The sequence below is a fragment of the Canis lupus genome, chromosome 17, assembly GCF_011100685.1.
Source record: "Canis lupus familiaris isolate Mischka breed German Shepherd chromosome 17, alternate assembly UU_Cfam_GSD_1.0, whole genome shotgun sequence".
Classification (NCBI taxonomy): domain Eukaryota; kingdom Metazoa; phylum Chordata; class Mammalia; order Carnivora; family Canidae; genus Canis; species Canis lupus.
Window position 1 is genome coordinate 22547972 of NC_049238.1, and position 27099 is coordinate 22575070.

At 50.3% G+C, this 27099-nt stretch overlaps 1 protein-coding gene across 7 annotated transcripts in view; it reads left to right on the forward strand.

Annotated features, from left to right (window-relative positions):
- Window positions 1-27099, forward strand: part of PLB1 (phospholipase B1) — a 136965-nt gene that overhangs the window by 95867 nt on the left and 13999 nt on the right. For all 7 annotated transcript variants that reach the window (XR_005372266.1, XR_005372268.1, XR_005372267.1 and 4 more), the window contains 17 exons: window positions 2460-2503; window positions 3056-3164; window positions 4597-4648; window positions 5046-5126; window positions 5677-5742; window positions 6568-6668; window positions 7720-7801; window positions 8475-8579; window positions 9650-9745; window positions 10244-10315; window positions 16123-16188; window positions 19538-19598; window positions 20132-20190; window positions 21857-21924; window positions 22168-22211; window positions 22407-22506; window positions 26238-26289. Coding sequence is in view for 3 of the 7 variants with exons in the window: in XM_038561153.1 (XP_038417081.1) it covers window positions 2460-2503; window positions 3056-3164; window positions 4597-4648; window positions 5046-5126; window positions 5677-5742; window positions 6568-6668; window positions 7720-7801; window positions 8475-8579; window positions 9650-9745; window positions 10244-10315; window positions 16123-16188; window positions 19538-19598; window positions 20132-20190; window positions 21857-21924; window positions 22168-22211; window positions 22407-22506; window positions 26238-26289 (1258 nt within the window). In the remaining 4 variants the exon portion in view is untranslated. The remainder of the gene's footprint in view (window positions 1-2459; window positions 2504-3055; window positions 3165-4596; window positions 4649-5045; window positions 5127-5676; window positions 5743-6567; window positions 6669-7719; window positions 7802-8474; window positions 8580-9649; window positions 9746-10243; window positions 10316-16122; window positions 16189-19537; window positions 19599-20131; window positions 20191-21856; window positions 21925-22167; window positions 22212-22406; window positions 22507-26237; window positions 26290-27099) is intronic.

Sequence of the window (27099 nt, forward strand, 5' to 3'; positions counted from 1 at the left end):
GAGGCCTGATGTTTCAGTCTTCTGGTTCTAAGTCTTACTGAATAGCCTTGCCCACTCAGTGGCTGCTGTGCCTTTATACCCCCTTTTTTTTTTCTAAACGTTTCAGATACCTGCCCCAAGATCCACTCGTGTTAATGATGGAAACTGGGTCAGAGCCTGAGATACAGTTTGACACTTGGGTGAAATAGACTAGTGTTTCCCAAAGAGTATTCCATGGAACACCAGCCCCCTACAGGTTCCTGAGCAGAGCAAGATTCTTCATATTGGGGAGGGAACATTACTCACTATATCCTTCTTGTGGAGAACTCACATGTATGTTAGCATATTTAACGCTCTGAGAAGCCTTCCCTGAAGAAATCTGCTTAAATTGTTACCTGTTTAATCCAATGTTTCTCTTAATCCTTTCTTTGTTCACAAAACCTATTAGCATCCCCTGGGCAATGTCCATCTAGTAGGCTGACCTGAGAAAAGCAATTTTCTGAAGCCATTGAAGTTTCTTATTTGGAACAATAGGCAATGAGTGATTCCAGGTAAATTAAGAATATAATTTGAGTCTCTTCCTCCAAGGAGACAAAGTGGAGAGGTGGGGACTGCATAGAGTCAGACAGGGAAGATGACCCAGAATTCTTTGGAGTTGGGTTGCCATGAGCAGGACCTGTAGGAAGAGGCTTGGCCGTGACTATTTCCAAGGCTCCTTGACCTGAGAAAACCATACAGCAGGGACAGGTGCCAGCTTTGGCTAGTTTAACTGTGTGGCATGCCCAGAGGTCTTTAGAGCATTGCTTTTTCTTCAGTTGTTATAAATAAGTGTGCCTTTTTGGTATCAAAGACCAAAATAAAATTTGCTTACCAAAAAAAAAAAATGTTTAAAAATTAATTACATGTTCAATCTCACTGAAATTCCTTCCACAGATGTCTTGAGTATCTACTCTGTAATTCTCTGTGCACAACAGATGACAATAGATGAACAAAACCCAGGCTTTGAGCTCATGGTTTAATATAAATTACATTAATCAGAAGGATCACATACTAACTAGCTGTTTCATATGGGTCTGTTTTCTTTCACATGTCATATAGTTCTAATCAAAATGAGGGCTTAAATATTTTTGTGTCCATATTTATTTGTGTAATTCTCTTTCTCCTAGAAATGTTCACTCAGAGATTTCTGTAGCCTGTTGGTCTTGGTCAGCTACAGCATCTAAAACAAAGATGCTTTTAGACAAGAAATGACACTACAAAGTACTTGATGTGTGTGTTTCGGTATATCCCCATGCTTGTGGATATATGCTTATTGAAGAAGAAAAGGAGGCTGAGTTAGAACACAGTGATTGGAGAAGATACATGGATTTCTAATTCCCTTTCAAGTGTAAAGTGTTCTGATTAGAAGCACTTAGTCAAAAGAAAGAAGGATTAGGAAGCAGCTAACACAGCAAGCTTCATGCACAGTTGGAGTAGAATCAGAAGCTCAAACAAAGGTCCGACCACTGGCCAAGTTAGTTCAGACATGGGATGGGAGATGGGAGAGAGACACCTGAGTGAGGTATAAGGGCAGGGCTCACCGGGCTTATTTCTCTCTACCGCCTGGGGCTGCGGAACCTCTGACTTGACCATCCTCGTATAAAACAGTCTTCATTCCAAGCAATTCCTTGAATGAAGAACAGCCATGACTTCAATTCATGGCCCTGTCCTCAGTATAGACTGGTGGGCTGGATGCTAACGCTGTGTTCTCAAAATCTGTTGACCTGGAATAATATGCTGGCATTGAGGAGGGAAGTGCAGGAAAAAAGGAAAAACAGTAAATACATTTGAACATTGGACTTTGTTAAAATAGAAATACTTCTCTCCTGGCCTCCCATATGTATTCAATTTAAATGCATGAAAGGAAATGTAATTTTGAGTGTGTCTTAAGGTTAGCCTGAGCACCATGAAATTAGATTCAAGTACATAAAATCAGGTTGGGCATTGGAAGGCAATGAGAGGCCATCCCCTGAACCTCCCAGTGGAATTTAGCTCCCCACTGGGCAGAGGAGAGCTAATCCATTTTCCAAAGGTTTGCAGCTCAAGCTGGTTTTCAGTTACCTTTCAAAAGTTAATTAACCCCAATGTACTTCAGCTTCTTCCTCTGTCAAATGGGGATAGTTGCATCTGTATCAGAAGCTTGTTTTGTCAGGAGGTTAGGTAACTAATGTAGAGAATCTAGTACATGCTGGGCACCTAGTATATCCTCAGCTAAGTGCTTTCCTTCCTGACTCGGTGGGAAAAAGAAGCAGCTCTTTTTTGCCTTCAAATTCTGGACTTGGGCAGAACTAGCCATCTAGGGAATTCATACTTAGAGTTTCTCCAATACGAAGAGTTCAGAGGGTCTGGTGCATCTTACAGGCACCGGATGGCATAGGCACTAAGAAAGGTGGGGTGCTCTTTCATAAACTCTCTCTCACTGGTTTGCTCACTCCTTACAGTTCAGGAGGGGACAGCTCCCTGGAGAACGTGACCACCCTACCGAGTAAGTACCCACCAGGAGCTTGAGTCTGTTCACTGGTTCCACCTGATCCTCCCCCTTTCTAAGAGTATCTCTCAGCTAAGAAAGGAGGAAATAATCTTTGCATACTGCCATTGAGTTGGAGGAGAGGCTCACTGACAGGTGGGTATCATATACACTCTCTTTGGAGCCCTGAGGCCTGAGTTCAAGCTCTGGTTCTTCTTTGTGCTTGCCAAGTGACCTAGAGCAAGTCACCAAATACTCTGAGCCTTGGGTTTTTTCCAACTGGCCCAGAGGGTGCAGAGACCATCAGGTGAGATGGTGAACATTCCCTGTACTGTGAAGGAAGGGAGGAAGAAAGGCAGGAGGGGTGAGGAGGGAAGCTGAGAGGGGCTTGCAGCCTTGGCCCACCATGTCATCAGGTCACTTCCTCTCAGAGAGCCCCAATTCCTGCCAGACACACCCTCTCCCTCCCCACCTCCCCTGGCTGCATGTCCTTAGTAGTAAAGCCTACTCTGAGGATCCTGCCCTTCCCTCTTAAATTCCCTGTGTCCTGTTCCTCCCCTTCTCTTCCAGATATCCTTCGGAAGTTTAATGGAAATCTCACAGGCTACGCGGTGGGCACGGGTGATGCCAATGACACAAATGCATTCCTTAATCAGGCTGTTCCTAGAGCAAAGGCTGAGTAAGTCATCTGGGGGAGGGGGGCCTGTGGGGGAGAGAGTGGGAGGCATGTAGTCCCCTTTAAGATTGTAATACTGACCTCCATATGCAAAGGGGGCATTTCTCCCTTTGCAGCAATGATTTGAGAGGTCTTGAGCCACTCTCTTCCCTGGCTGCCCCTGTGACTAAGGCAGTAGCAGAGCGGCCAGAGAGGCTGGAGCTGGGACAGGAGGCATGTCCCTAGAGGCTGAACTCCTGACCTTGCTTCATGGGCAGCTTGTTCTAATCATTCAACTAACTTACTAACCTTATCCAACTTGTAATACTCACCATGGCATAATGGTGTTAGAGAGATTTGCTCTCCAAAGCCTCACAAGTGGCAGTTCCCTGAAAAGATCAGGGAGTGCCAAAAAGTGAATGAAGAAGCGGGAATCTCCATCCCTGGAGGCTTCTGGGGCAACACGTTATAGCCTGACCCTAGCCCTGTTATGGAGCTAGTAGGAAATGCGACTAAGAACCCAGAAGCAGCTGAAGCAGGACTACTTAATTCCCCATGGTGATCTCAGGAGGTCCCTCACCCTGTTCCTAGCACCCCAGCAGCCTGAGCTTCCTTGTTCTAAGCCCAGTCATCTGGGCCTCCAACATGCTGGCACCTTCCAGCCCAGGCCCACACTCTTCTAGCTGATGGGCACAGCTTTTCCAACCTGCTCCTCCAACCTGGGAAGACCCTTCTTGGCAGCAGAAACACCTGAGGACAGATGGACCCATCCACAGGTCCCAGGAAATCACCGTGCCAGGGCTCCATCTCACCCAGACCTATAACAAGGGCTTGAACTAGTGGGGAGCTCAGGATGCTTGAGACCTAACCTTCCCATGAATTATAAACGCAGGCATGTGTAAGCATATATTTATTCCCCACCTCTTTCTAAAAGAAGCATCTGGCTAAGTTAATGAAAAAAACAATGGAAGTAACCTGTACGTAACTGAGAAAAATCATAGCCAGTGGTGGTGGGGAGTGGGTCAAGATGAGCATTTTTGTGATTATTATACCTGAACATCAAACTGTCAGCTTCCTGGCAGCCAGGGGAAAAAGAGGAAGCATGCTAAAACTTCATGACTCTACTTTCATAATCTATACCAGTCCTTCAAAGGAGATGAATGGTTTCCTAGCATGGAATCCTAAAAGACAGGTTGCATGTGGAGTCCTTGAAAGGAGACCATGAGTAACAAGTACAATTGACAGTACCCTCGACTGCAGCTTCAGGACAGACAATTAGCTTTGCAAAGAGTTGTTTGTTGTAATAACTCTCTGGACCAGACAAGTAGTTCTTTGTTGGGGTCTCTGGTAGTTCACACAATGGAGATAATGCCATGGAAACCTCCAGTCCAGAGCCTTTAGGAGAAAAAAATCCAGACACTATTCCTTAATAGGACCAATTTCCTCTCCTTTTCAGGGAACTTATGAGCCAAGTCCAGACTCTGGTGCAGAGGATGAAAGATGACCATGTGAGTCGGATTTATAGTTATTTTTAAACACTAATTTTCTAACCCACTGAAGTCCCCACATGGAATGCTCTGCCATGAAAACAGTGAGCCACTGTCAATATAAAAGGCATTTAAGCTGTGGTAGGACAGCCCGTGTCTGAGGCCCTGGAGGAGATTATGTCCATAGTGATGGGGTGTGGGTGGGTAGGTTGTCTTTGATCACAGTGATCTTGAAAGTCCCTCCTGATGCTAAGGTTCTGTGGTCCATAAATAAGCTTCTAAAATTCTTTCAGCTCTGAGATTCAGATTCTATTCTTTTGAGTGGGCAAGGAAGTCCTAGAGGGTTGAATGGATTTCCTAGAGCTGTGGCATTGTTTGTTTGTTGGAAATCATCAAGCATTTTCCTCCTTCTATATAGAGAGTGAATTTCCAAGAGGACTGGAAGATTATCACAGTGCTGATTGGAGGCAGTGATTTATGTGACTACTGCACAGACTCGGTAAGGGGGGCAGCCAGGCCTACTCATTGCTCCTGATATTGACCAAAAGACCTTAGATGTGCTCTCTGAGAACAGTCTCTAGAACCAACCCTGGGACTGTCCAAAGCCTGTGTGTGTGTGTGTGTGTGTGTGTGTGTGTGCGCGCGCACGTGCGCGTGCCTCCTCTTACCCCATGACCCTCAGGTTTTTGGTTCTAATTCCATGTCCCAAGTGGTATGAGGTAGCAGGTGGCAAATATGGTGCTTCTGCTCCACTCTTACAATTTCTGAGAATTCAGGAAGTGGGGAGATGTAAACCCCAGCAGTAGGATGGAGGACCCACACATTCAACTCTTAAACTAAAGCTCTGGCTGAAGGTTCCAGTCTTCTGGTTGGCCCATCTTTGATAATAGCCAGTAATCAACTGTTCAGGTTCTAACATGATGAGCTGGTCACAGCCAGAAGCCAGAGGGAGGAGAAGTCCTTGGGATGGAACCAGAGGGGTTGAAGTTGAAGGCCCCACTGCTCCCTCTTCTGAACCAGCTCCTCCTCTCCCTCCTGTGCCCTTCCAGAATCTGTATTCTGCAGCCAACTTTTTTTATCACCTCCGCAACGCCTTGGATGTCCTGCATAGAGAGGTGGGTAGAGGGTCTGACAAGCTGGACACATGCATGTAGAGGGTAAAGGTGGTTGGGGAAAGAAGGTGAGAAATGCCCTCCCCTGAAGGAGACAGCCAAGGGTGTGGACTCCTTCCCTTTCCAAAGATTGGGGCCTTAGGTGCCCAAGGAAGCCTATTCCATTTGGAATCAGCACAGAAGGATCTCAGGCTTGATGAAAAGAAGGCAGCTGGTATGCTAATTGTCCCCTCCATGACCTGACACATTCCCTGGTGGCAGCAGCAGGGTGGCTCCCAGGCTGGGCCCCCCACACTATGCCATGGACTGTATCTAGAGCAACCCCTCTCTGGTCCTGCTCCCAAGAGCTTATTCTTTTTCAACTCCTGACTTAGGCAAACTGTTCCAGCTGCCCAGGGAGAGCCCTCCAACTCCCACACGCTTCTCTGGGTGGCTGAGTCTCCAGGCCTACTCAGCAGAGATGGTCCACGTTTGGCTAGAGGGAAATGGCAAATCGGGCACCTAGCTCAGCACATTTGAAGCTCACTAACTGATGGCTGAATGGAGCTGAACTGTCAGCATTTAGACTCACATCTGCCATATTGTCCCATGCCAGGAGGTGTCATTCTTGCTGCAGCTAGTGTGGGTGGCATAGCCTGCAGGGGCCCTAGACAGTGATCCTGTGTAGGCAGTGATCCTGTGTAGACGCCTTCCCAAAACTCCACTCAGGGACAACTGAGCTGGAGTTCCATAGGGACCCTAGAGCTAATTCCTACTTCTCAGGATCCTAAGGCAGCTTGAGGAAGGAGCCCCCAGAGCCCCCTCTCTCACCTGCAGCCTTGCCCTTAGGTGCCCAGAGCCCTGGTCAACCTCGTGGACTTCATGAGCCCCAGCGTCTTGAGACAGGTGTTCCTGAGCAATCCAGACAAGTGTCCTGTGCAGCAGGCCAGGTAGGCAGGGACTGGCTGCCCCCAACCAGAGAAACTCCCATCTCCTGGTCTAGCTCTCATAGTGACTCCTCGGGGTCTTTGAGACTTGGTGTATCCATGTGTCCAAGTCTGCAAAGGGGGGCATATGTCAGGACCATCCCCTTCTGAGGAGTTGGAGGTGGGCCCCAACCTACCCAACCTCAGGATGCCAGGAGGAAGCTCTGAGATGGAGCTTTGTGTGACATGGGAGCCACAGGGGAGAGGGTCAGGACGGGGACAAAGGCCAGTGTCTGAGACCCCACGTGGCCCAGCTCTTGAAAAGGGGAAACACATAGGGTCGTATACGTATATGGTCAAATTGAAACAGAAAGTAGAGAAACTATCCACATCATTCAGTTGGCTTTATGGGAAAGGAGCATACTGGGGACTTCAGAAAGGGGGTGTTTTGTTTCTTAAGTCGGGTGAGAAGCGCACAGGTATGTGTTTTATTAACCTTCATACCTTATATGTACATTTATTTCTCTAACACATAGTTTTACAGAAACTACCGTGTGCCCAGCACTACTCTCAGGGCTCTAGAGGTAATATCTGTTTGAACGTTAGATATATTTCATGAGCCTGAAATAATTCCTGATGAAATTCATTCAGATTCATTAGGAATGGACAATTCCTAATGAAGGTGGGACACTAATGTGAACTAAGCAGGCATCTGAGGGCATGAGCATCGGAGACCCCCAAATACAAGTTCCAATACCATAGGATACATTTTAATTTTATCCTGAGAAATTAAACATTGACCTTTCATCACCTATGTTTATTTGTTCAGCATAATTTCCTGCAGGCCCAGAGCCTGCCGTCCAGCATTTGCACTCTCTCAGTAGGAGGGGGAGCTCACTCACACACCCCTGGGACCTGCCCCTTGAGACTGTGCACCGGGGCCTCAGCGCACAGTTGCTCTCAGGCCAGGGCTCAAGCAAGTCACTCCACGCAGCAGAACCAGTTTTGACCAGAGCTCCAGCTCTGACCAGAGCTTCAGCCCTGGGTCCTCCTTCCCACCCCCCTATCTCTGCAGCGTTTTATGTAACTGCGTTCTGACCCCTCGAGAGAGCTCCCAAGAGCTGGCCAGGTTGGAGGCCATCACCCAAGCCTACCAGGTGAGACCAAGAAGGGCACCTTTTGGGGACCTCTCCCCTACCCAATCACCACACCCACACTCAGGGAAGGGAAGAGCTAGTCAGGGTTTGAGGGATGTCACCATCTGAGCCCTTCCTCTGCCCCACCTGGCTGAAGTGTCTCAAGAGCCTCAGTTAGAGTGATCCCAAAGGAATCCAGGTAGAAAAGCCTTTGTGGCCTGTGTGCCCTTGGTGGCTTCATCCTGTGCTTGGCCTAAAGAGATCAGTAGCTCTGGGTACTCCCGGGGTTGGCCTTTTTCTTCCCTGCACCCCAGGGGCCCCGACTGCCTCCACTGCTCCCCCAGCCTCCCTGTCTCAACAGGCAGGATGCAAATAAGGGAGGTTGCAGGTCCTGAACCCCCAGGGCCTCTCTGAAGACTCTTTCCAGGTTCTTCTCCTTTGTGGGACTTCCTACCTCACCTTTCAGAGCTTGTAGTTCACTTAAAAGCAAATCCAAAAGGTGAACCAACCTGTTTGCAATTCTCCAGAAAGAGGTTTGCAATCACATGTGTTTGTATTCTCAGGGGAAGGTCTGAGTCACCCCCTTGTCTAGGAAGATGGGGGCAGGGGTGCTAGCCACTGCTCCCTGGCTCTCTAACCCTGGGCTTTCAGGCTACCCAGGCCAGTGCTGACATAACCCTGTGTGTGTCCCCAGAACAGCATGCGGGACCTGGTGGAGTCAGGCCGCTACGACACCCGGGAGGACTTCTCCGTGGTTCTGCAGCCCTTCTTCCGCAACATCCAGCTCCCCATCCTGGCGGTATGCTTGCTGCCCTCCCCACTGGGGCTCCTGGGAAGGAGGAAGAAGAAATTCAAGGCAGAGATGCCGAGGGCTTTCATGAGCCTGTGACTACGATGGGGAAAGACACTGGCAGCTATCTAGATGCTGGTCTGGTGGCACAGCCCCCCTTGAACTCCTGAGCTATGCTCCTAGAGGCAGCCTGATGTGGGATGTTCCCATGACCACTGAGAGCAGCCTCCACTTGGTTGAGCACCTACCACGTCCCAAGCCCTGTGTTTGCCCTAAGCAAAGTCTTCACAATGACCTTCTTCAGCCCCATGTAACAGAGGTTCAGAGGTGTGAAGTATCCTTCCTCAAAAATATAGGGAATAAAGGACAGAGAGGCATGATTTGAACATATCCAACTTCAGATGTATTCATTTTCTGCCACCCACATGCCACTGAAGTGCTAGAGGGTAATGGGGCCCTGCAGCCCCTGCCCATGTTCTCCCCTTGACAACATTGAGCAGAAGAGCTCTGTGAGCACGCTGGGATGGGGACTTGGTTCTCTCCACCTGGGCCTCTATTCTACGGGCCTCACCTAGTTGAATGGAAGCTAGAAGCAGCCTCGGGCACCCCAATCACCTCCAGAGAGATGAAGGTGGCAGCTGCCCTGGTGTCAGCTTTGCCCGAGCCTGTCCCCAGAGCTCTGCCCCATTGTCCCCGCTGAGACCACTGGAACCAGCTGGCCAAGGGCTGGGAAGTAGCTTTTCCTTGCTGGTTGGCTGAGACTTCCTCAGGGACTAGGATCTCATCCCCTGGATGGTGGCATGGCTAGGGCATTGCACAACTGTGCCTAAAAATAAATATGATGCTTTTTAAAAACATTTAAAAAGGGGAATTATAGGGCCCGAAAGGAGGGTGGGGGGTTGCAGTCACCCATGGCTATTAGTCTGTGGGATTATTCTTACCTTCCAGTGACTTAGAGTTTTTCCAGGGGGAGGGGGGCACTGTGTGGCCAATCCCAGGGGTCAGGCTGACCACCTGTGGCCCCTCTCTCTGCCCACTGTACCAACAGGATTGTGAAGAAATCCATTTCTCTCTTTCAGGATGGACGCCTGGATACATCCTTCTTCGCTCCAGACTGTCTCCACCCAAGTCAGAAATTCCACACCCAGCTCTCCAGAGCCCTTTGGGTCAATATGGTAACATAAGTGGGATATCCCTGGGTTTGGGGGGCTGTAGTCTAGCAGAGCACCATCCCCTATGGAATGATGCTTGTTCTTGGATTCTTTTTGCAAGTAAGGTATAAAGGAGCTGTGGCTGGCACCCCTGTAGAAGTCTATAGAACCAAAAATATGGAGTCCTTAGGATTCCAGGATCTCCTTGTGCTTTGAGCTGGGAGGAGGGACTCCCTGAAGAATGCCAGCAGACCTCCTCATGCTTGTTCAACATCTTCTGTGTGCCAGCAGCTGGGTGAGGCCACATAAACCATGTTATCTAAGGCTCTTGCCAGCCCTGCCAGCCGAGTCCTAGGAGTTTCTGAGGATGCAGTCCTGGAGAAGCGGAGAGGGCTTGCCCAGTGTCCCCTAGCACAGCAGGAGAGGAGGCCAAAGCCCCTGCCATCAGGTGTGAGCTCTCCCCACCCCAAGGTGCTGCCAGGGAATGCTCACTTCAGCTGGTCTGTCTTTCTTCCTCCGTAGCTTGAACCGCTGGGAAGGAAAACGGAAACCCTGGACCTGACAGCAAATATTGCCCTCTCCTGCCCCACCCAGGTAATGGGGGAGCACCTGCTCTGCGCCCCCTCCAGAGACCAGAGCTCAGACCTGGCCCTGCCCTGGTCCTGCACTGCAGCTCCCCTGCTGGGCACAGGAGAACTTCAGAGGGTGGGAGGAAGGCCACAGGGACTGAGGAGAGGAGAGGGTGCAGAAGAAGCACTTCTTTGAGGATGGGAGAAGCAGGTGGAAGGGAAGCCTGAGCCCAGGCAGAGGCAGCGGATTAGGCAGAGAGCTGGCGGGGGCGGAGGCGCCAAGAAGCCGGAACTGTGGCAAGAAGGCTCACTTGGGCAGCAGTACTTGGGGCCGGTGGGCACGTCTGACTGCAGGTCAGAGGCCTCCGTGAGAAGCCAGCTAGCTCTGAAGTTGTGGTTAGTGGTCTTAGAGCCTGGAGGGCGAGTTGCCCGTGGGGACAGGGTCAAAGAGGAGAGCGGCACAGGGCACCAGGGAGCTGTGTGGAGGACCAGCCTTGCCATGGGGGCGAGGACTCAGCTCAGGGCTCCTTTTAAGGAGGAAAATGTAAGTGGTTGTTAAACTTGATTTCAGGCCTAGGGTGGGGGCAGGTTCATGTTCCCACTGCTTTCAGCTCCCTTTCCTAGGCCCTGTCTTAATGGCTTTTTAACCAAATAAGGCCGAAGCCAGAGGGCCCTCAGCGGCAGTAAAAAGCAGAAGGACCTGACCCCGTCTGGGAGGCTGGGTTTCCCTCCTGGGTCAGCCTGCCTCAGCCCTCCCGCCCTCCTGGCTGAGCACGGAAATGGACCTGCAGCTCCCCCCTGTGTCTGCCAGGGCTCCAGAAAGAGTGGGCACCCCTGCCCACACCCATGCTTCCTATCCGCTGCCTCCCCCGGCCCAGCCTCCTGCACCATCAGGAGAGCAGGGCCCGTGGGAAGAAGGGAGGGAGAAGTCAAGGCCGTGGTAGCAAAGGGCTCAGTTGCTGGGTCTAGGGCTTGTAGCAAAAGAATAATTAAATGATGTGACATAGATGCCTCCAGTCCAGTGGTCAGATGGGGCCAGAGGGCCGGGACAGCGTCCCAGGGGGCCCTACTGTGCCAGGTGTGGACTGTTTAATTACTAGATCCTGAGCATGTCTAGGAGTTTCTAGGGGAGGGGCCAGGTGACCTGGGTAGCGGGGGGCATTCGGGGACTCAGAGCAGTGGCTGTAAACCATACTGGAGGTAAGTATTCGGGTGTTTTAACAACCCGTATGGCCAGAGTGAACATAAGCCGTGGAAAATCCTCTCCAATCTGTCAATTCTCCTTCCATTAAACAGTCGAAGTATGAACAACCCACTCCAGGGGGCCGTCCCATGCTCTTCCTCCCCATAAACATTAAGTACCTGGTTGGAGCCTAGGCACTGGGTCAGGGAGAGGCCTATCACCGTGGGCCTCCAGGTGACCTGGGTCACTCTCCACCCCAGATCAGGCAAGGAGCCCCCAAAAAGGTGCCACTCCAACCAGCATCTCAGGCTCTGCTCCTCCTTTTGGACGGAGCCCGACTGAGCCACTGGTAAGCAGAGGAGAGAAAAGCCAACCTCTCAAAACCGAAACCACAGAAGCCCAGCCCGGGAGAAGCGGTTGCCAGGCAACCCCCTTCCAAAAGGCTCCATCTGTTGGCCAGCCCAGCTTCGCCGCCAGGCAGAGCAGCACTCTGCGTTCCTCCCGTCCCATCTGCTCCCCCCGTGCGCCTTAGAGCTCTATAAAAGTCCACCAGCATCTCCGTGTGAGCTGACAGGGGCCAGGCAGCACATATTTTAGTCCTTGCTGTGTCTAAACATAGAGGCACCAGGCAGGACCCAGCGGGGAGGAGGGGGGCCGGACGGATGGGAGCACCGGAGAGCTGTCCCAGCCTCCTCCCTGCTCCTCCCCTGCCCTAGGCCCAGGCCAGGCCGGGCCCTTCACAGTGCTCCCTGGGTCTCTGTGAGACTTTCAGGTCGGACCGATGACCGTCCAGCCAGCTTTTGACGAGCCTGCCTGTGCGCTGTGGCTGTCGTCGTCCTGCGGCCCTCACTGCCTCTGCCCACGCCCTCCCTCACCCGGCAGCCGCTGCGGCTCCTCCTGGGGCTTAGAGGAAGCCACCCGAAGGCCCACGCCTTCTCTCTCTGCTCTTGCTCCTCGGGAGCCTTGGTCGGTGGGGACCCCTCCTCCCTGAGATGCGTCCCCGCTGGTCGCAGAGGCCCTGCCGCGCTGATGGAGCTCCTCTCCTAGTCGCTGTCCCTCTTGGTCTCGACAATGGGGCGTGCGCCCAGCGTCCTGTCCCACCTCCGTTCTGGTCCCTCTCTCCGCGTCCCCTCACGCTGAGATGGGCCCGGTTCCCCGGCGGCCTGGGGAATGTCCGTGCATCGCACAACCTGCGCCTTCACCTCTCCTCTCTCAGACGCCTGCTCTGTTCTTCGAACCTTCAAGAGAGGTTCCCCTGAGATGCCCTGGATGGTGCAAGGTTGCCCAGGAGGCAGCTTCAATGCATTATCAGGGTATCGGCCACGGCAGGGAGCCAGACGGAGACATCGGGAGCAGGGCACAGAGAAAGAGAGAAACTGAGATAACTTTAAGTGCCGCTTCACCCAGTCTTTCGTCTTGTATGACTTTACTGTGTAGCAAGGTTTGTATTTTGCATTCCATATGGGGCGGACACTATTGCCTTTTGAATGCTTTGGACTTCTAAATTTTTCCTATCCTGCCTCACCCCACCATCACCCCAAACTCAACAAACAGCCATTCAAAAAGTAATTTTTGAACAAGAAGTGTCAAAACAGGAGTGAAGCATTTCTCTCCACAAATTCTCTGATCCTTAGGACTTCCCTATTTCTGTTCATAAGGTGGTGGTTTCCACAGTTCCACGGGTATGGGACGTCAGGTGCCCTGACAGGACTCCCCCTAGCACTCCCACCCGTCCCCTGCCCCTTTCCTACTGCCACCACCCCAGGCCACAGCCTCATCACATTGTGTGCTGACGGTCAGGGTCACGTAGCCCTTCCCATCCCAAGGACCGAGAATTCTATGACCTGAAGAATCTCAGCAGGGAGGGCCTTGGAGTCGTGTGTCCTGCAATAGCTGAGTTACTCCACTACATCCCTCCTGAGGCCTCACCACAGTCTTAAACTTGAACTTCCATATTCTCAAAGCAGCGTTTTTCAAAATGCCAAGGGGCTGCCCATTAACAGATTGTAAGATCAGCCCAAGAGATCATGAGCCAGCATGCTTGAGTGGGATGGGATTGAGAAGTGTCAGAGGGCATTCCATACCGTTACAGCCTGCTTCCCATGACCACCACCGCCCTTCCCCTGCGCCTTCCTATCAGGGCCCTCAACCATCTATCCCAGACAAGCCTTCCAAGCCCTGTCTCGTGCAGTACCTATGTCCCCTTGGAATGGAGGCTCCCTGGGGATTGGTGCCTGGGCTCGACTGTACCCTCCCAGTGTGGTCTGAGCAGCAGAGAACAGAGGAAAAACGCCACTCCTTCACCACAGAACTGCACACCTAGTAACACAGCCAAGATGAACATGACCTTCTCTGTTACAGGCCACTGACTCACACTGCTGACTCACGTCAGGTGGCTGTCCTGGCAATGCCCCCCACCACCCATCACCACCCAGGCCGGCCACACCGTCTTTGTAGAAAACACTCCTTGTGCTGGCATTCAATCGGCTTCACTTTCTAGCTACTGGTGGTTACAGGTCTAGCCTAGGAGACTCACACTAACTGGAATCTCTTCTCCACTCTAACTGCTCCACTCTAGGCCCTTCTAAACCACTCTGACTCACACATGCACCATGGAGTCAACCAATGGTCAATGAAACAAACCCCCAGCACCCTGGACTACTTATCTGCCACTGCCCTTGACCTGTTCTCATTGTTCCTGCTCTGGTTTCCCTCCCCACAGCATTCCAGTGTCTCCCTAACCTCTGACCCCTTCGACTTGGCCTCCTCTCTCTGAGGGCCCCTCCCCCAACCCTTGGGTCATATGACCAGATAGACTCCCCAGTTTGGCTTTCAGCACTTCTGGAAGGGCAGGGGGAGTCTTGGCCCTCTGGTTCTTCCGGTGCTGCCACTCTGTGACTAGCCCTCTGTTCCCAGGCAGAGCTCCCTTGACAAGGGGGGAGAACAATCATGAGTGACACTCCATGCACCGTGTCTCCTATTTGAGATCTGTATGTCCCCAGATCTTGTAGCTGTTCCTCTGCACTTACTGGACACACTGGTCCCCAAGGTTTCACGGCCTCCTAGCATCTCATGTTTGCTGCCCGACTGGCTTGTAAGCCTCTTTTTATCCTCTATTCTAGCACCTGGGGCAGGGCCCTGAACACATGGGGGCTTACCCACATGGGTCAGTTTTTTGTAGAATGCTCCCACACTGCCCTCCTCACATGGGAATGCTCACGGGGGCTGCTCAGTGAGCCACAGTGACATGCCATTGTGAGTGCTCCTTGGCCTTGTACACTTCCCGCCCTTGGCCCTCAGTACTCCCCTGGCCCGAGATTCAGCTCCGAAGGCCAGGACTCAGAGGAAAGGAGAGACGGATGGTGTCCCAGGGAGCCAGGGCCTGTGCCACGGGCTGGGAGTGCCAAGGCCATGGCTGAGCCCCTCTCTTCCTCTTCCTCTCTGCCTACCCAACAAGCGTCTTCACTGGCCTGACTCCAGTGTGAGGAGTAGGTCTGACTTGACAGGCCCTTACTACTTGCTCTCTCCTGGACCTGGCCCCTCCCCCAGCCCAGGCTTCAGTTGCTCCCCATCTATAAAATGGGGGCTCTCGGGAGAGGCAGGTTGCAAGCTCAGATGCCATGCCAGGCAGGAACGTGATTGGGTGAACAGCACCGTGTATGGGACCAGAGGAAGGGGTAGGGCCAGAACTGAAGACTTCTTAAAGCATTCATACTCTTCTCTCCTCCTCCACCACATCCTTCTTTTTTTTAACACCAGGCCCAAATAAAGCAGAACAAAGCAAAATGTCTCCTGCCTAGGTTGAGCCCACAGGCAATCAGTTTTCAGGTCCTGGATCTGATCCCCAGTGCCCTCTGCTCCAACATTTTAGTTCTTCTTTCTCATTCCCGTTTTATTCCCAAATGTTAGACACTGAGCACATCTTGTCAAAGTGCTGACAGCCCAGGGTCACTTGCTGATTCCTGGTCTCGGTCTGATTAATGCTTTCTTGCTTCATCTCATTTTCACATTTTCTCATTACCTTGCTTTTCCCCGGTTTCTCCTTTGCCTGCGTTTCCTTCTTCCTACTACAACTAACCCTCCCCTGCAACTGAATAGACTTGATCTTGACTGGGCTTAGGAGCAAACCGATCGCGAAGTAGGTGGGTAGGGAACGAAGAAGATGTTTCACAATAAAAACATGGCCTAAATCTATGAACCCAACCATATGAATCTAACCTGAAAGAGAGTAAGACACAGAGTTCTGAGGAGGCAAAAAAAAAAAAAAAATTATATAGATAATATTTTCCAGAAAAGACAAAAATGCCATGATGTGAATCTCTTGCCAGAAAGACTGTGAAGGGAAGAAAACAGCTCACTTTGAGGATTAGGTGGATGTTCCATTGCTAGGATAAAAGGCAAACCCTAGAGCCCTGAGTAGAACACACATGGAACACTTCTGAGGCCATTTATTGTGCCCCCCTTGCCAGAGCTGTTATGTAGAACCCTCTAGAGAATGAATTAAATTATGTTTATATGATTCTTACTATTTATATGCAGGAAGAAAGAAATGTTAAATAAATCTGGATGACAGGATTCTTAGTCCCCTTTCCTAAGTAATCTTCGATGCTGTCCGATAACCTCTCCTTGCGGTTTCTGTTCTCTTGTAGAATGAGCCCTTCCTGAGAACTCTCCGGAACAGCAACTATACCTACCCTACCAAGCCGGCCACTGAGGTAAACCTGACACACATCTGCCTCTCTCAGGAACAAAGTATTTCTACCTGCCTGTGACTCAGGGGTGTGGTACAGAGCTTAAGCAGAAATGTACCTTTCTTACGTACTGGAAATTGGAATGTAAAAAAAAAAAAAAAAAAAAAAAAAAATTCCTGAACCATGAAATCCCAGGATTGTCCTAACATGTTCTCAAGTGCTTCCTGAGATCAGCAACCAACTAGAGGAAGTGCCTGTGGATTGGTTTTCTTCAACCTTTGCACAGAACTCATTCCTGATTAGGCAGCTCAGCTTTTCAAGAAGGGGTGAGGGGGAGGCAGTGGGTATGACGCGCCGTAACTTCTAGCAAGGTGGAAACTGATGGGAAGAATCTTCATTCTTGGCCCAGTAGGAAGCTGACACATCCCCAGGTGGGTCCCAGGGCTTGTCTGGTTCAAGTCAACCATTCTAGCTCTGAGGAACCCCAAAAGATGCAAAGCCCATGGCTTTAGTGACTGCTATTCCAAAGATGGCCTGGGAGATCCTGGGCCACACCAGGCCTTACAGTGCAGGCCCGTTCCAGACCAGAGCTGTCAGCCACCAGGACAGGGGCTCAATCAACAGTTTCAGCCAAGTACCTATGGTATTTACAGTCTCGTGCTAGGGGCTGGTGGGAATTCTTGGGAAGTTAGAGGTCATTCCATACTGAGCATCTTCTCTGTCATCATACTGGCAGTGTTCCAGGGAGATAGAGCAGGAGACCAGATGATGAGTCCTACCCCTCAAGGAGCTTACAGTCTGCTGGAAGAGGCATCCAATAAATAGCTCAACATGACCATTTCAGCTGTGGGGACAGCTGTGAGGAAGGTGGTGGGAGAAAGCATGATGGGCCAAAGGAGAGACGCCAAGTTCCCACGAGCTATGCAGGTCAGGTCTCTCTGAGGAGGGGAGATGTGAGCTGGGATGTGCACAATGAGAAGACTCTGTCCATCTGGAGAGCCAGAGGTGGAGTCCCAGGCAGGTGTATGAGTGCAAAGGTTCAGAAGTGAGACTCAGCTGGGATATTAGAGGAAGAGAAAGAAGGTCAGAGTGGCTTGTGGGTATGCAAATAAGGTGGAGAGTGGGGAGAGGAGATCAGAGGGATTGTCAAGGCCCAGGTCACACGGAATCTCAGTCTCTGAGAAAGAAGGTGGGGCTTCAGGTGGAAAGATGTGGGAAACCACTGGAGGTCCCAGGAGAGGGGGACACCACCTGGTACACCTTATTAAAACATCTCCCTGACCAGTGTGGAAAATGGATTGAGAGCAGCAGGAATGATTGAGGACAGAGCTTTATAAGCCAGCTGGAGTACTATGAGACTAACTTATATGCAACCATTGGAGGACTGTTAGATGCTGAACTCTGGGGAATGAGCCATGAGAGCTTCATGGCTGAAGTAAAACCACTGCCCAGCTTTCCTGGATCCTCTCTCAGCCCAGTGGAGGGCTTGTCCCAGGCAAACCATGGACCAAATCCACTAGAACTGAAATGTCAGCTGCATTTGTCAATCCAGCACTTCTTTCTTTACCCTCTTATTGATTTATTGGGTTCCTACGTGGGGTAGGCACTGTGCCAAGTGCTGGGTACCCAAGGTGAGCAGAGTGGGTGTCTGCCCACCCTCTTAGATCTTACAGACTCGCAGACCTTTACTTCTGCTGCTAAGAGTTAAAACCCAGGCCGAGAAGGTGTTGTCGCTTACATCTTGCCATTTAAAGTAGCCCCCGACAGGCAACATCAACATTACCTGGAACTTGTTAAAAATGCAGAGTCCTGAGCACCGCCTCACCTCCGGAGACTATGGAGTCAGCATCTGCATTTAACATCAAGACCCCCTCCCAGGGGATTTAGGTGCACTGCTATAGAGTACAGGGTGGGCTTCTCCCCTTATGACAGAGGAGCATGCTCAAAGTCCAGCCTGTGTCTTAATCTGCATGGGATGTGCATGTCTCTGGCTCACCAGATATCTGAGATACTTCTCATGTTCACGGCTATGGAACTTTTTCTTTTCAACTACTTTTCCCTGGATATTTGTCGCCTGCACACAAGTGTGTTCTTGATTTCAAAAGAATTTCCACATCAGCCTGATGAATTGAACAATCTCTTGGAATAAACTAAAGTATATCAGATTAAGCAAATAATTTTTTTAAAGATTTTATTTATTCATGAGAGAGAGAGAGAGGCAGAGGGAGAAGCAGGCTCCATGCAGGGAGCCTGATGTGGGACTCAATCCCGGGACTCCAGGATCACGCCCTGGGCCTAAGGCAGGCGCTCAACTGCTGAGCCACCCAGGCATCCCAAGCAAATAATATTTATTTGTTTATTTTTCCAAGCAAATAATATTTAAAGGGCATTTCATTATTTGCTCCCTTGGGAGAGGAGACTTTTTTTTTGGGGGGGGGGAGGAGGGAGGAGACTTTTTGATAAGGCTTGTCTTTAACATCTTCTGACTAAACAGAAGAGATGAGTTCCCAAAGCCTCTGGCAATCACATCCCCAGAGAATCAGTCGCACAGTTATCACCTGCTTGCAAAGCCTTACTGTGCATTCAGCACTGGGCTTGTCCTTCAGCCCCTCCTGGGGACATGCAAGTATTTGGGACTCTAGGGAAGAGACTCTATTTCTCCTCCAACTTACTAACACCGGTCATTTCTGTGCCTCTGCTTCCCACCTCATCCCTTCCTCCAGTACCTGGAAAATGTGCTCTGCATCCCAGAGACAAGGGAATTTGACTAAAGGCATCCAGGCTACATAGGCACTAACGTATATACACATAAGGAACGGGTTGGCTATTAAGTTAAACTCGCAAAAACGTAGATGCATGTATATAGAAGATGTGCAAAAGCCAGGAGTTTTATAATTATAAAAATTTCATGGTATTTTCCTAAAAATATTCCAATTTTTGTTGCAGCCCAGCATTATAATCAGTGTCCATTAGCTTCATTGTTAAACAGCAACACCAAAACCTATGTGTGATCTTCTATGAGGCATCCAGGTCTACATTCCTTTGGGAGATCACCCATGTAGCACTTCACTCTTCCCCCATCCCTTTGCTCTGGCTGCCAGCTCCACGTAAGTTGAGATGGGAAAAGCTGTATGAGCAGCATACGTGTGCCCCACGTATAATGTGTTTTGTGCATAGGGGCGGGCAGATGCCCAGTTTCTCCTAATTCCCCTCTCAGACCATCTATAATGAACAGTTTTTGCCCACACATGATCCCTAGGGGGGCGTAGTTCTAGCCTCCACCAAAAACTCCTTAGTTACTTCTCCTTGTTCTCAAGCTATCCTCCCTGCGCAGTGAGTGCTGGGCATTGTATCTTTCCTCCTGTTAATTTAGAACTGGGGCAGCGACTTCCTGTGTACAGAGTGGACTCCTTCCAACAGTGTCCCCACTTCAGGTGAGTGAAAACATCATCATTACCCCCTGCAGCTAAGGACTTGGCTAAGTGTCGAGTTGGTGGGACACCTGACAGACACACCTCAGGGCTTTGAGGCGAACTTGCAGATTCCCATGCAATGCAGCCCAGATCGTGGGCAGCCCACGAGAAGCCTGTGACCACCTGGGCTCTCCACAGCTCACACTTCTCGTCTCCATTTGTTTAGTCCCCGTGGCAGGCCCTAGGCCTCCTCCCCCAGCAGGGAAGGTACAGTCAGGGATGGTGTCCCATCTGCCTATGCTCACAACTCCCGCAGCTAGCACCTCCCTGGACCACCCCAGCATGAATGTGGCTCCTCTCACAATGGACAGTAGCCATCAAGCCCATTATCTTCAGTGCCTTGGTTGCTCCAAACGGATGAAAGAGGCAAATTGGCTAAACCTTAGGTTAGAAAGAAGCCTATGGGACTGGAGCAGAATCTGACTCCTAGGCAAGCATATACTTTAAAAGGAAGACTCCCCATGACCATCTGTCATTTTGCCCATCTCCCCTAGTCCACGTGCTCCGGCCAGGAGACATCAAAGTGGTGGCTGCCATGGGTGACGCGCTGACTGTGAGTACTGAGCTGGGACGGGCCCTGGGCACCCCGGAACCCAGCCAGGCCCTGCACTGAATGCGTTCTTTCTCCACACTGGCTCTGCGTTCAGCATTTAGCTAACAAGATTGAGAACCTACCTGTGTCAGGCACTGAAATACCACCAGGCAGCCACAAAACCTCACTGGGCAATCTAGAATGTTCTTCCCTCTGCCCTTTGACAGACCTGTTCAAATATCAACTCTTCTATGACACTGTGCCCCTCCATCCCTGCTTCCCCGCTGTTTCCAAGCATTTCATCTGCATGTTATGGCAGATTTATCTGAGAATGCCCGCCTTTATCAGGAAAATCATCTCCAACTACCCAGGCTCACAGAGTAGGGGGTGGGAGATTACCCACACACTGCCCAGCGCCTCCCCACCCCATTTTAAGATGTGTTCTTTGGAGTAGAAGGAGCCCAATTCCTACATATAGTGTAGTTTCTCTACACGAATTATATTAGCCAACTATGTAGCTATTGCTCTACACAAGACATTCTGCTAATAATTCTGAGATGTAGTCATAACCCTTCAGAAACTTGTCAAGCTGGGAAAATAAGCAATTTATGCAGAAGGAGATACGTAATCATGTAGGTGACACATAGGCTTTTCAGATCGGGTTCTTGTTTCTAGAAAAACAACTTCCCCATGTGTGTGTGAACATGGTTAATTTTGATATAAACGTGGAGAAAGCTCTGGGAGGATATAGCCCAGGGTCTTAAGCATTAATTAGCTCTGGTGATGTGTACATGTGGGTAAGGGGCAAGGAAAGGATCTAGAACCTGTGGCAGAAGGTGAGATGAATAAGGTAGGGGTAGATTATTAATGTTTAAAGGAATCTTTGTATCATTTCACTAGCTATGGTGAATATGTATTTTGTAAGTTTCAAAGAGGAATTTCTCTTTTTTTAAGTTAAGGCATTTAGAGAAAGCTACATACAGGAGATAGAAACTGAGAAGGGATGGGAGAAGGAAGAGATTTAAGGGCTGGAAAAGAGGGAGCTCAGCATTCACAAAAGGGATAGAATGGGTGGCAACTGAGTAGGGCTGGTCCAAGGCCCTCCTGTTTCAGATTGATTCGCTTACACCTGAGGGTTTGTGTGGACCAGAAAGCAGAGACTGAACTAGGGAAAGGAAATGGGAACCAGACTATGGTGAATTGAGAATGTTAGTGAAAGGGTTTGGCTTGGACCCATGGGTAAGAGAGACCCACTGAAAGGCAAAACCCAGCAGGGGTTGGGGATGTAAAGAAAGAGGTGGGCTCAGACGAGCTGGTGGGCACTCCAGTGGGAAGGGAAGATGGAGACAGTGGGGTCAGGTGGGAGGCCAGAGTGCTGTCCATGGCAAGGAGGTGAGAGCCTCACCTAGGAATGTAGCACAGAGGACAAAAAGAAAGGGTGGAAGCTCGAGAGGTTGGGAGGGAAGAATCTTGGTCCTTCCAGGCCTTAGGTACTAGTTGTGTGTAGAGGAGGGGGGAGTCCAGACAATGCAGAGATCACATGGCCTGGAGAAACCTTGGTACCATCCTCAGAAAAGATAAATCCAGGTCCCAGCTGCTCTGCCAGGGTCTTGGGGGCCCTTCTCAGCACCTTTGGCCTGGGCCTGGGCCCAGCACAGTTCTGGAGGCTTCTCTCTGCCTTTCATAGACAGCATTCAGAGCCCGATCAAGCAACTCCAGCGACCTATCCACATCCTGGAGGGGACTCTCTTGGAGGTGAGGATGTTCTCCACTCATTTTCAATTGATGATGTTCCCCTGGGCACCCCTCCAGAGATGAGCCTGGGTTCCCAGGCTCTGGCCCTAGAGGCAAGGAGGCTCCCTGATGCTCCTGTCAGTCCTGAGCATGGTGGGAACCACATGCCGGGGGCAGACTCAGAAATGTTCTGACTTGGAAATGTGATGGCTGATGGAGTGGCAGGCCAGGGTCATCCTAACTCATGTGCTTTCTCTTTCTCAGCATTGGAGGGGACGGCATCTTGGACACCCACACCACACTGCCCAGTAAGTAGCAACATTGAAGTGCCATTGCTACAGCTGGGCCAGGGCCTCCCCCAACCCCGAGCAAGGGCTGAGAAGTGATCTGCAGCGAGGGAAGTCAGCCAGCCCTGAAAAGACCCAGAATCAGCCTACCCCACCCCTGAGCCCCAAGGCCCCCTTCCCCTCTCACCTTTGCTGTCTGCTTCACCCTTTTAAAAGACATTTTGAAGAAGTTCAACCCTCACATCCTCGGGTTCTCCACCGGTACCCTAGAGGAGACAGCAGGGCTGAATGTAGCCATGGAAGGAGCCAGAGCTAGGTGAGTAGCTGTGGGTACAGGAGGGGGCAGAGGAGAGCCTGAGAGATCAGGGTGGGGAATGGGAGGAGGAGAGAAGGGTGCTGTCTGGGAGCCTGGGCCCAGATGGGCCATGAAAGTGGCTGTGCACAGAGCCCTGCTGCGTGCCCGACCCCTCACGTGGGTTACCTCCCGGAATCCTCACACCTTTGAGGGGGGTACCAGCAGGAAGACACTGAGACTTAGAAGGTTTCCCAAATGGCCCAAATGACAGGCCCCCTGGGCTGTCACCCCGGCAGCAGGAGCACCTGCTGACTCCAGCCAACCTCCTGGCCCCAGGGAGGCTGGGAACCAGTGTGCAGCCTGCTGAGAACTCACAGCCCGGCCCCATGGACAGCCACCCTCCCTCTCTCCACCCTCACCTCGGAACCTAGAGTCCTTGAGTCTGAGAGAGCTGTATTTTGACACTGGGGGGTTAGATGTTAAGGCCCCCAGAACAGCATGGTGGCTGTTTGTTTTCACTCCGATTTCTGTCGTTGACAACAACCCAGATAATTAACGCTGGAATGCCTGACAGAGTTCATTGATTTTTCTGCACAGAGTGTGCTGGGTATTTGCTTTGTAGAAGGATTGCTGCGCTCAGATCACCAGGGAAACGACACTGGCTTGACTCATTCTGTTTACACGGAGCGTTCCTTTCCGACGTGGTAAGGAGGGCCCCACGCTCCGAGTGAGTCTCTGAGCCACAGGAAGCCGGGGCAGTTCCTCAACGTCAGAAGCAGGAAGAACTTATTTTTCTGCAAAAGAGCTGGGCTTCACAGGGCCATAAAATCAACATCTCATCACTGTTGTTGCTGTCATTGTCACCACCACCACCATCATCATTCTACTATTAATTACACAGCCCGGCTCTATTAATCAGGGGCGGATTCCTCAGCCTGCTGACATTTGGCCCCTTTCTTGCTTTACTTCTCTTACCACCTGCTCCTTTGAGTGCTGCTCGGTGCCTCCACCAGGAGCCAGGGAGGGGAGGTAGCTGAGACTCGCAGCTCCTTGCTAGCATCTCTGATGTCCAGTGATAAGGGAAAGGGGAGCAAGCCATTGACTTAAGTAAGCAAGGTTTGAAAGTTGTTCTTAACCCTCCTCTCTCTGCAGTGTCATTTAGTATGGTGCCAGATAAGGATGAGTGCCCCTCAAGAGAAAGATAAATACCACAGAAGGGCAACTGGGATAATGAGACCTGGGGTCAGACCGTCTGTGTTCAGATCCTGGCTCCACAGACTTGCTAGCTCTGTGACCTTGGGCAAGCCACTTATCGTCTCAGTCTTAGTTTCCTCATCCATAAATTTGAGATAATAATAGTACTATTTCTCAGCGTTGTCATAAGAATTAAATGAGATTAATGACCTACGGAAAATACAGAGTATATTATCTAATGCATGTACCCCCCAAAAATATTTGTCATTATTAGGAATATTTTAGTTTCAAAGGTTTTTTTTTTAAGATTTATTTATTTATTCATAAGAGACACAAAGAGAGGCAGAGACACAGGGGGAAAAGCTCCCTGTGGGGAGCCTGATGTGGGACTCAATCCCCAGACCTGGATCATGCTCTGAGTCGAAGGCAGACGTCCAACCACTGAGCCACCCGGGCATCCCTAGTCTCAAAGTTTTTTTCAACATCTAACTTCCATCACTCAGTAAGCAAAAAGTCACAGAAGTCTGCAAAGGACTGAGCCCCAAGGTAGTTACTAAAAGATATAAAAGGATCAAAAGGTGAATTCCTTGCCTATTCAAAGAGTTTGCTGTCTAGTTTAAGGAGACTAAACAGGATGTAACTTTTAGAAAAAAAGTGTTGCATATGGCAACAGTGCAGACTGCAGTGACTTTGTATTTCCGAGTAGTAGGAAAGAGAACAGTGTGATGTGTGAGCTGGGCAGCCCAAATACAGGTGCAGACCCAGAGGGAACCCCAGGACTCCTGTCATCCAACTTCCTCATTTGAAAGATGAAGAAATTCGACCCTAGCAGGGTTCCGTAACCTGGGTGAGCTCACACAGCAAGTTAGTCACCAAGTTGGAGGAGAACCCAAAACTTCCAGAGCAGTGCTCTTCACTCCAGGACTGGAAAAGGAAATAGAAGAGGTGGATAAAGGTGCTGAGAGAGAAGGTTCACCAGGGAGGTTGGACTTGCTCTGAGCCTGTAGGGTGTGAAGAACACAGCTGGGAAGAGGGGAGGAAGTGGGCACTCCTAACTTCCCCTCACACTCATGAGGGCTTATCACCCATGACTTCCCCTTCTCACATCTTGAGCCTACTGGAAGGTAATAGACACTTCTGGGGTCCCTTTTACCCGGGACAGGCTTGATTTCTAGCTTCCCAATGTATTGCATCAATAGCAATAATCCGTGGGCTGTGATTCTGGATATATAAATGAGAAATAGGGGCAGGGGAGGTACCATGTGTGCTCAGCCATGTGCCCAGCTCATCATGGACAGGCGAAGATTTAAAATACCCATCTTCTACCAGTTACTGCTTTTATGACCCCTTCCACAGGAACCTCCAATGGCTGTGCCCCTTTTCGGACATAGCTTTTCAAATACTTACCTGTTTTTAAAAACCAGGTTTATTGAAGTATAACTTCTCTGCACTTCACTGCACATATTTAATGTATACAATTTGATAAGCCTGGCATATGTACATAGCTGTTAAACCATCACTGGAATCCACATAACACCTATCACATCCAAAAGTTTCCCTGTGCCCTTCGTTTTTTTTTTGTTTTGTTTTGTTTTTGTTTTTGTTTTTCCCCCTGTGCCCTTTGTAATCCATCTCTCCCTCCTGCTGCTCCCATCTCTACCCCACTCCCTGGGCCCCAGGTAGCCACTGACCTGCTTTCTGTCTCTAGAGATCAGTTTCATCTTCTAGAATGTTATGTGAATGGAATCCTCCACTAGGTACTCCTAACTTCAGTCACCTGGCAAGTCATTTTGAGACGCACTCATGTTGTGTGTATCAGCACTTCATTCGTCTTTACTGCTGAGTACTGTTCCATCAACATGCTTAGCTCTTACCCAGAGTGTTCATTTTCCATATTCGTGGCAGACATCTGGAAGATGAAGGGAAAGCTAATCCTGTCCGGATTTGTCTCCCTGGCCCCCTCCCCCCAGCTTCTTGTGCTGGCAGGGAGAAAGATCTAGAAGATGGGGAATGGTGTAGAAGTCCAAAGTAAGTAGAGTAGAAAAAAGGATTAAAGGAACAGAGAGTGGGATTTAGAAGTGAAGGTTAAGGAGTCATGACGCCTGAAAAGAAAAAGGCAGAGGGATAATTTAAGGCTGTGACTTTTTTCAAATATACAAAAGGTTATTTTTAAAACAGGCAGCCGAATAAGATCTGAACAGTCTCAGCTTGCAGTGAAAGAGCTGAGTGGAATGTAAGGGATCATCCCTCCGGGAAAGCTGACCAAATCCCAACCCCAGTGGCTGTGGGGGAGGACCAGGCCTGCAGAAGGAGGTTGCTGGATGCACACTAGCCCTTGGCAGGGTCTGCATCTGTGTGGCTTCGAGGTCCCTGGCCAATCTTCAATTTTTACTAGGTTGAGATTTCTTGAGACTCGAAAAGCCTTAGGATGCATTCTGAAGGAATAAGCTTTATATGAATTTCTCTCCTTGAAGCACCTGTGTCACCAGGCCCAAATCCTACAGCCTGAGCTCTTGCTTTGCAGCCAGCTCTGAAGTTCCTTTCTCTTCCTCATCTAGGGACATGCCGGCCCAGGCCCGGGACCTGGTGGAGCGAATGAAAAACCACCCCGTGAGTACAGGACCCTGGGCCACTCTGAAAGGGCTGTTTCCAGCTATCTGGAGTGGGTTGCATTGGCCCCAAAAGGGCCCGCTCTGCACCATTTAAGCCCCTGCTGGTCTTGAAGAGGCATCAAATGAGCCTGGGGAAGCAGGCCTTACCACCGATGCACCCTGTCTGCTGCCCCTTCCTGACCCAGGCTCTGTACCCCACCCCGAGGCCATCACAGGAGAGAGCGGAGCTGGCCTTGGCCTTTGGCAGTTTCCCACCTTTCCCAAGAATTGGCTTTGCGGAGCCCTATTATGTAAACTCTGAATTCTAAAAATAGGCTGCTCATTCCAATCCTTCCTCCTTCCCGCTCACCCAGCCCCTCGAAGATTTCTCACTGGCACTTGTAAAAATGCTTTGTGTTTAGGCCTTAGAATTCAGAATTCAGCGCCTGGCAGGACTCCTGTTATGGTGGTGGCTTAGCCGAAGGCAGGCTCCTTGAGGGCCTCCCCGTTCCCCCCACCCCTTCCTCCAGGCCAGGTTCTTCCTCCTGTCTCCACCAGTCCCCTCTCCCTGGACTCAGACCAGAAGAGCTCTACCAAGAGGCAGTTCGGGGCTTGTGTTTCTAGTTCCATCTTTTGCCTCCTGCTCCTTTGAAGGCATTTAGATCACATTTCATGGGTATGTTAATACGTTCCATGATGTACTGCAGCTTTCTTAGGATTTCAAAGGAAAAATAGTCATCCTCCCCTGTGTAAGCAGGCACACACACATGCACACACGAAGCCTGCTCTCTGGAGCTCCTTGCCAGGCACCAAGGTGAAAGTCAGAGAC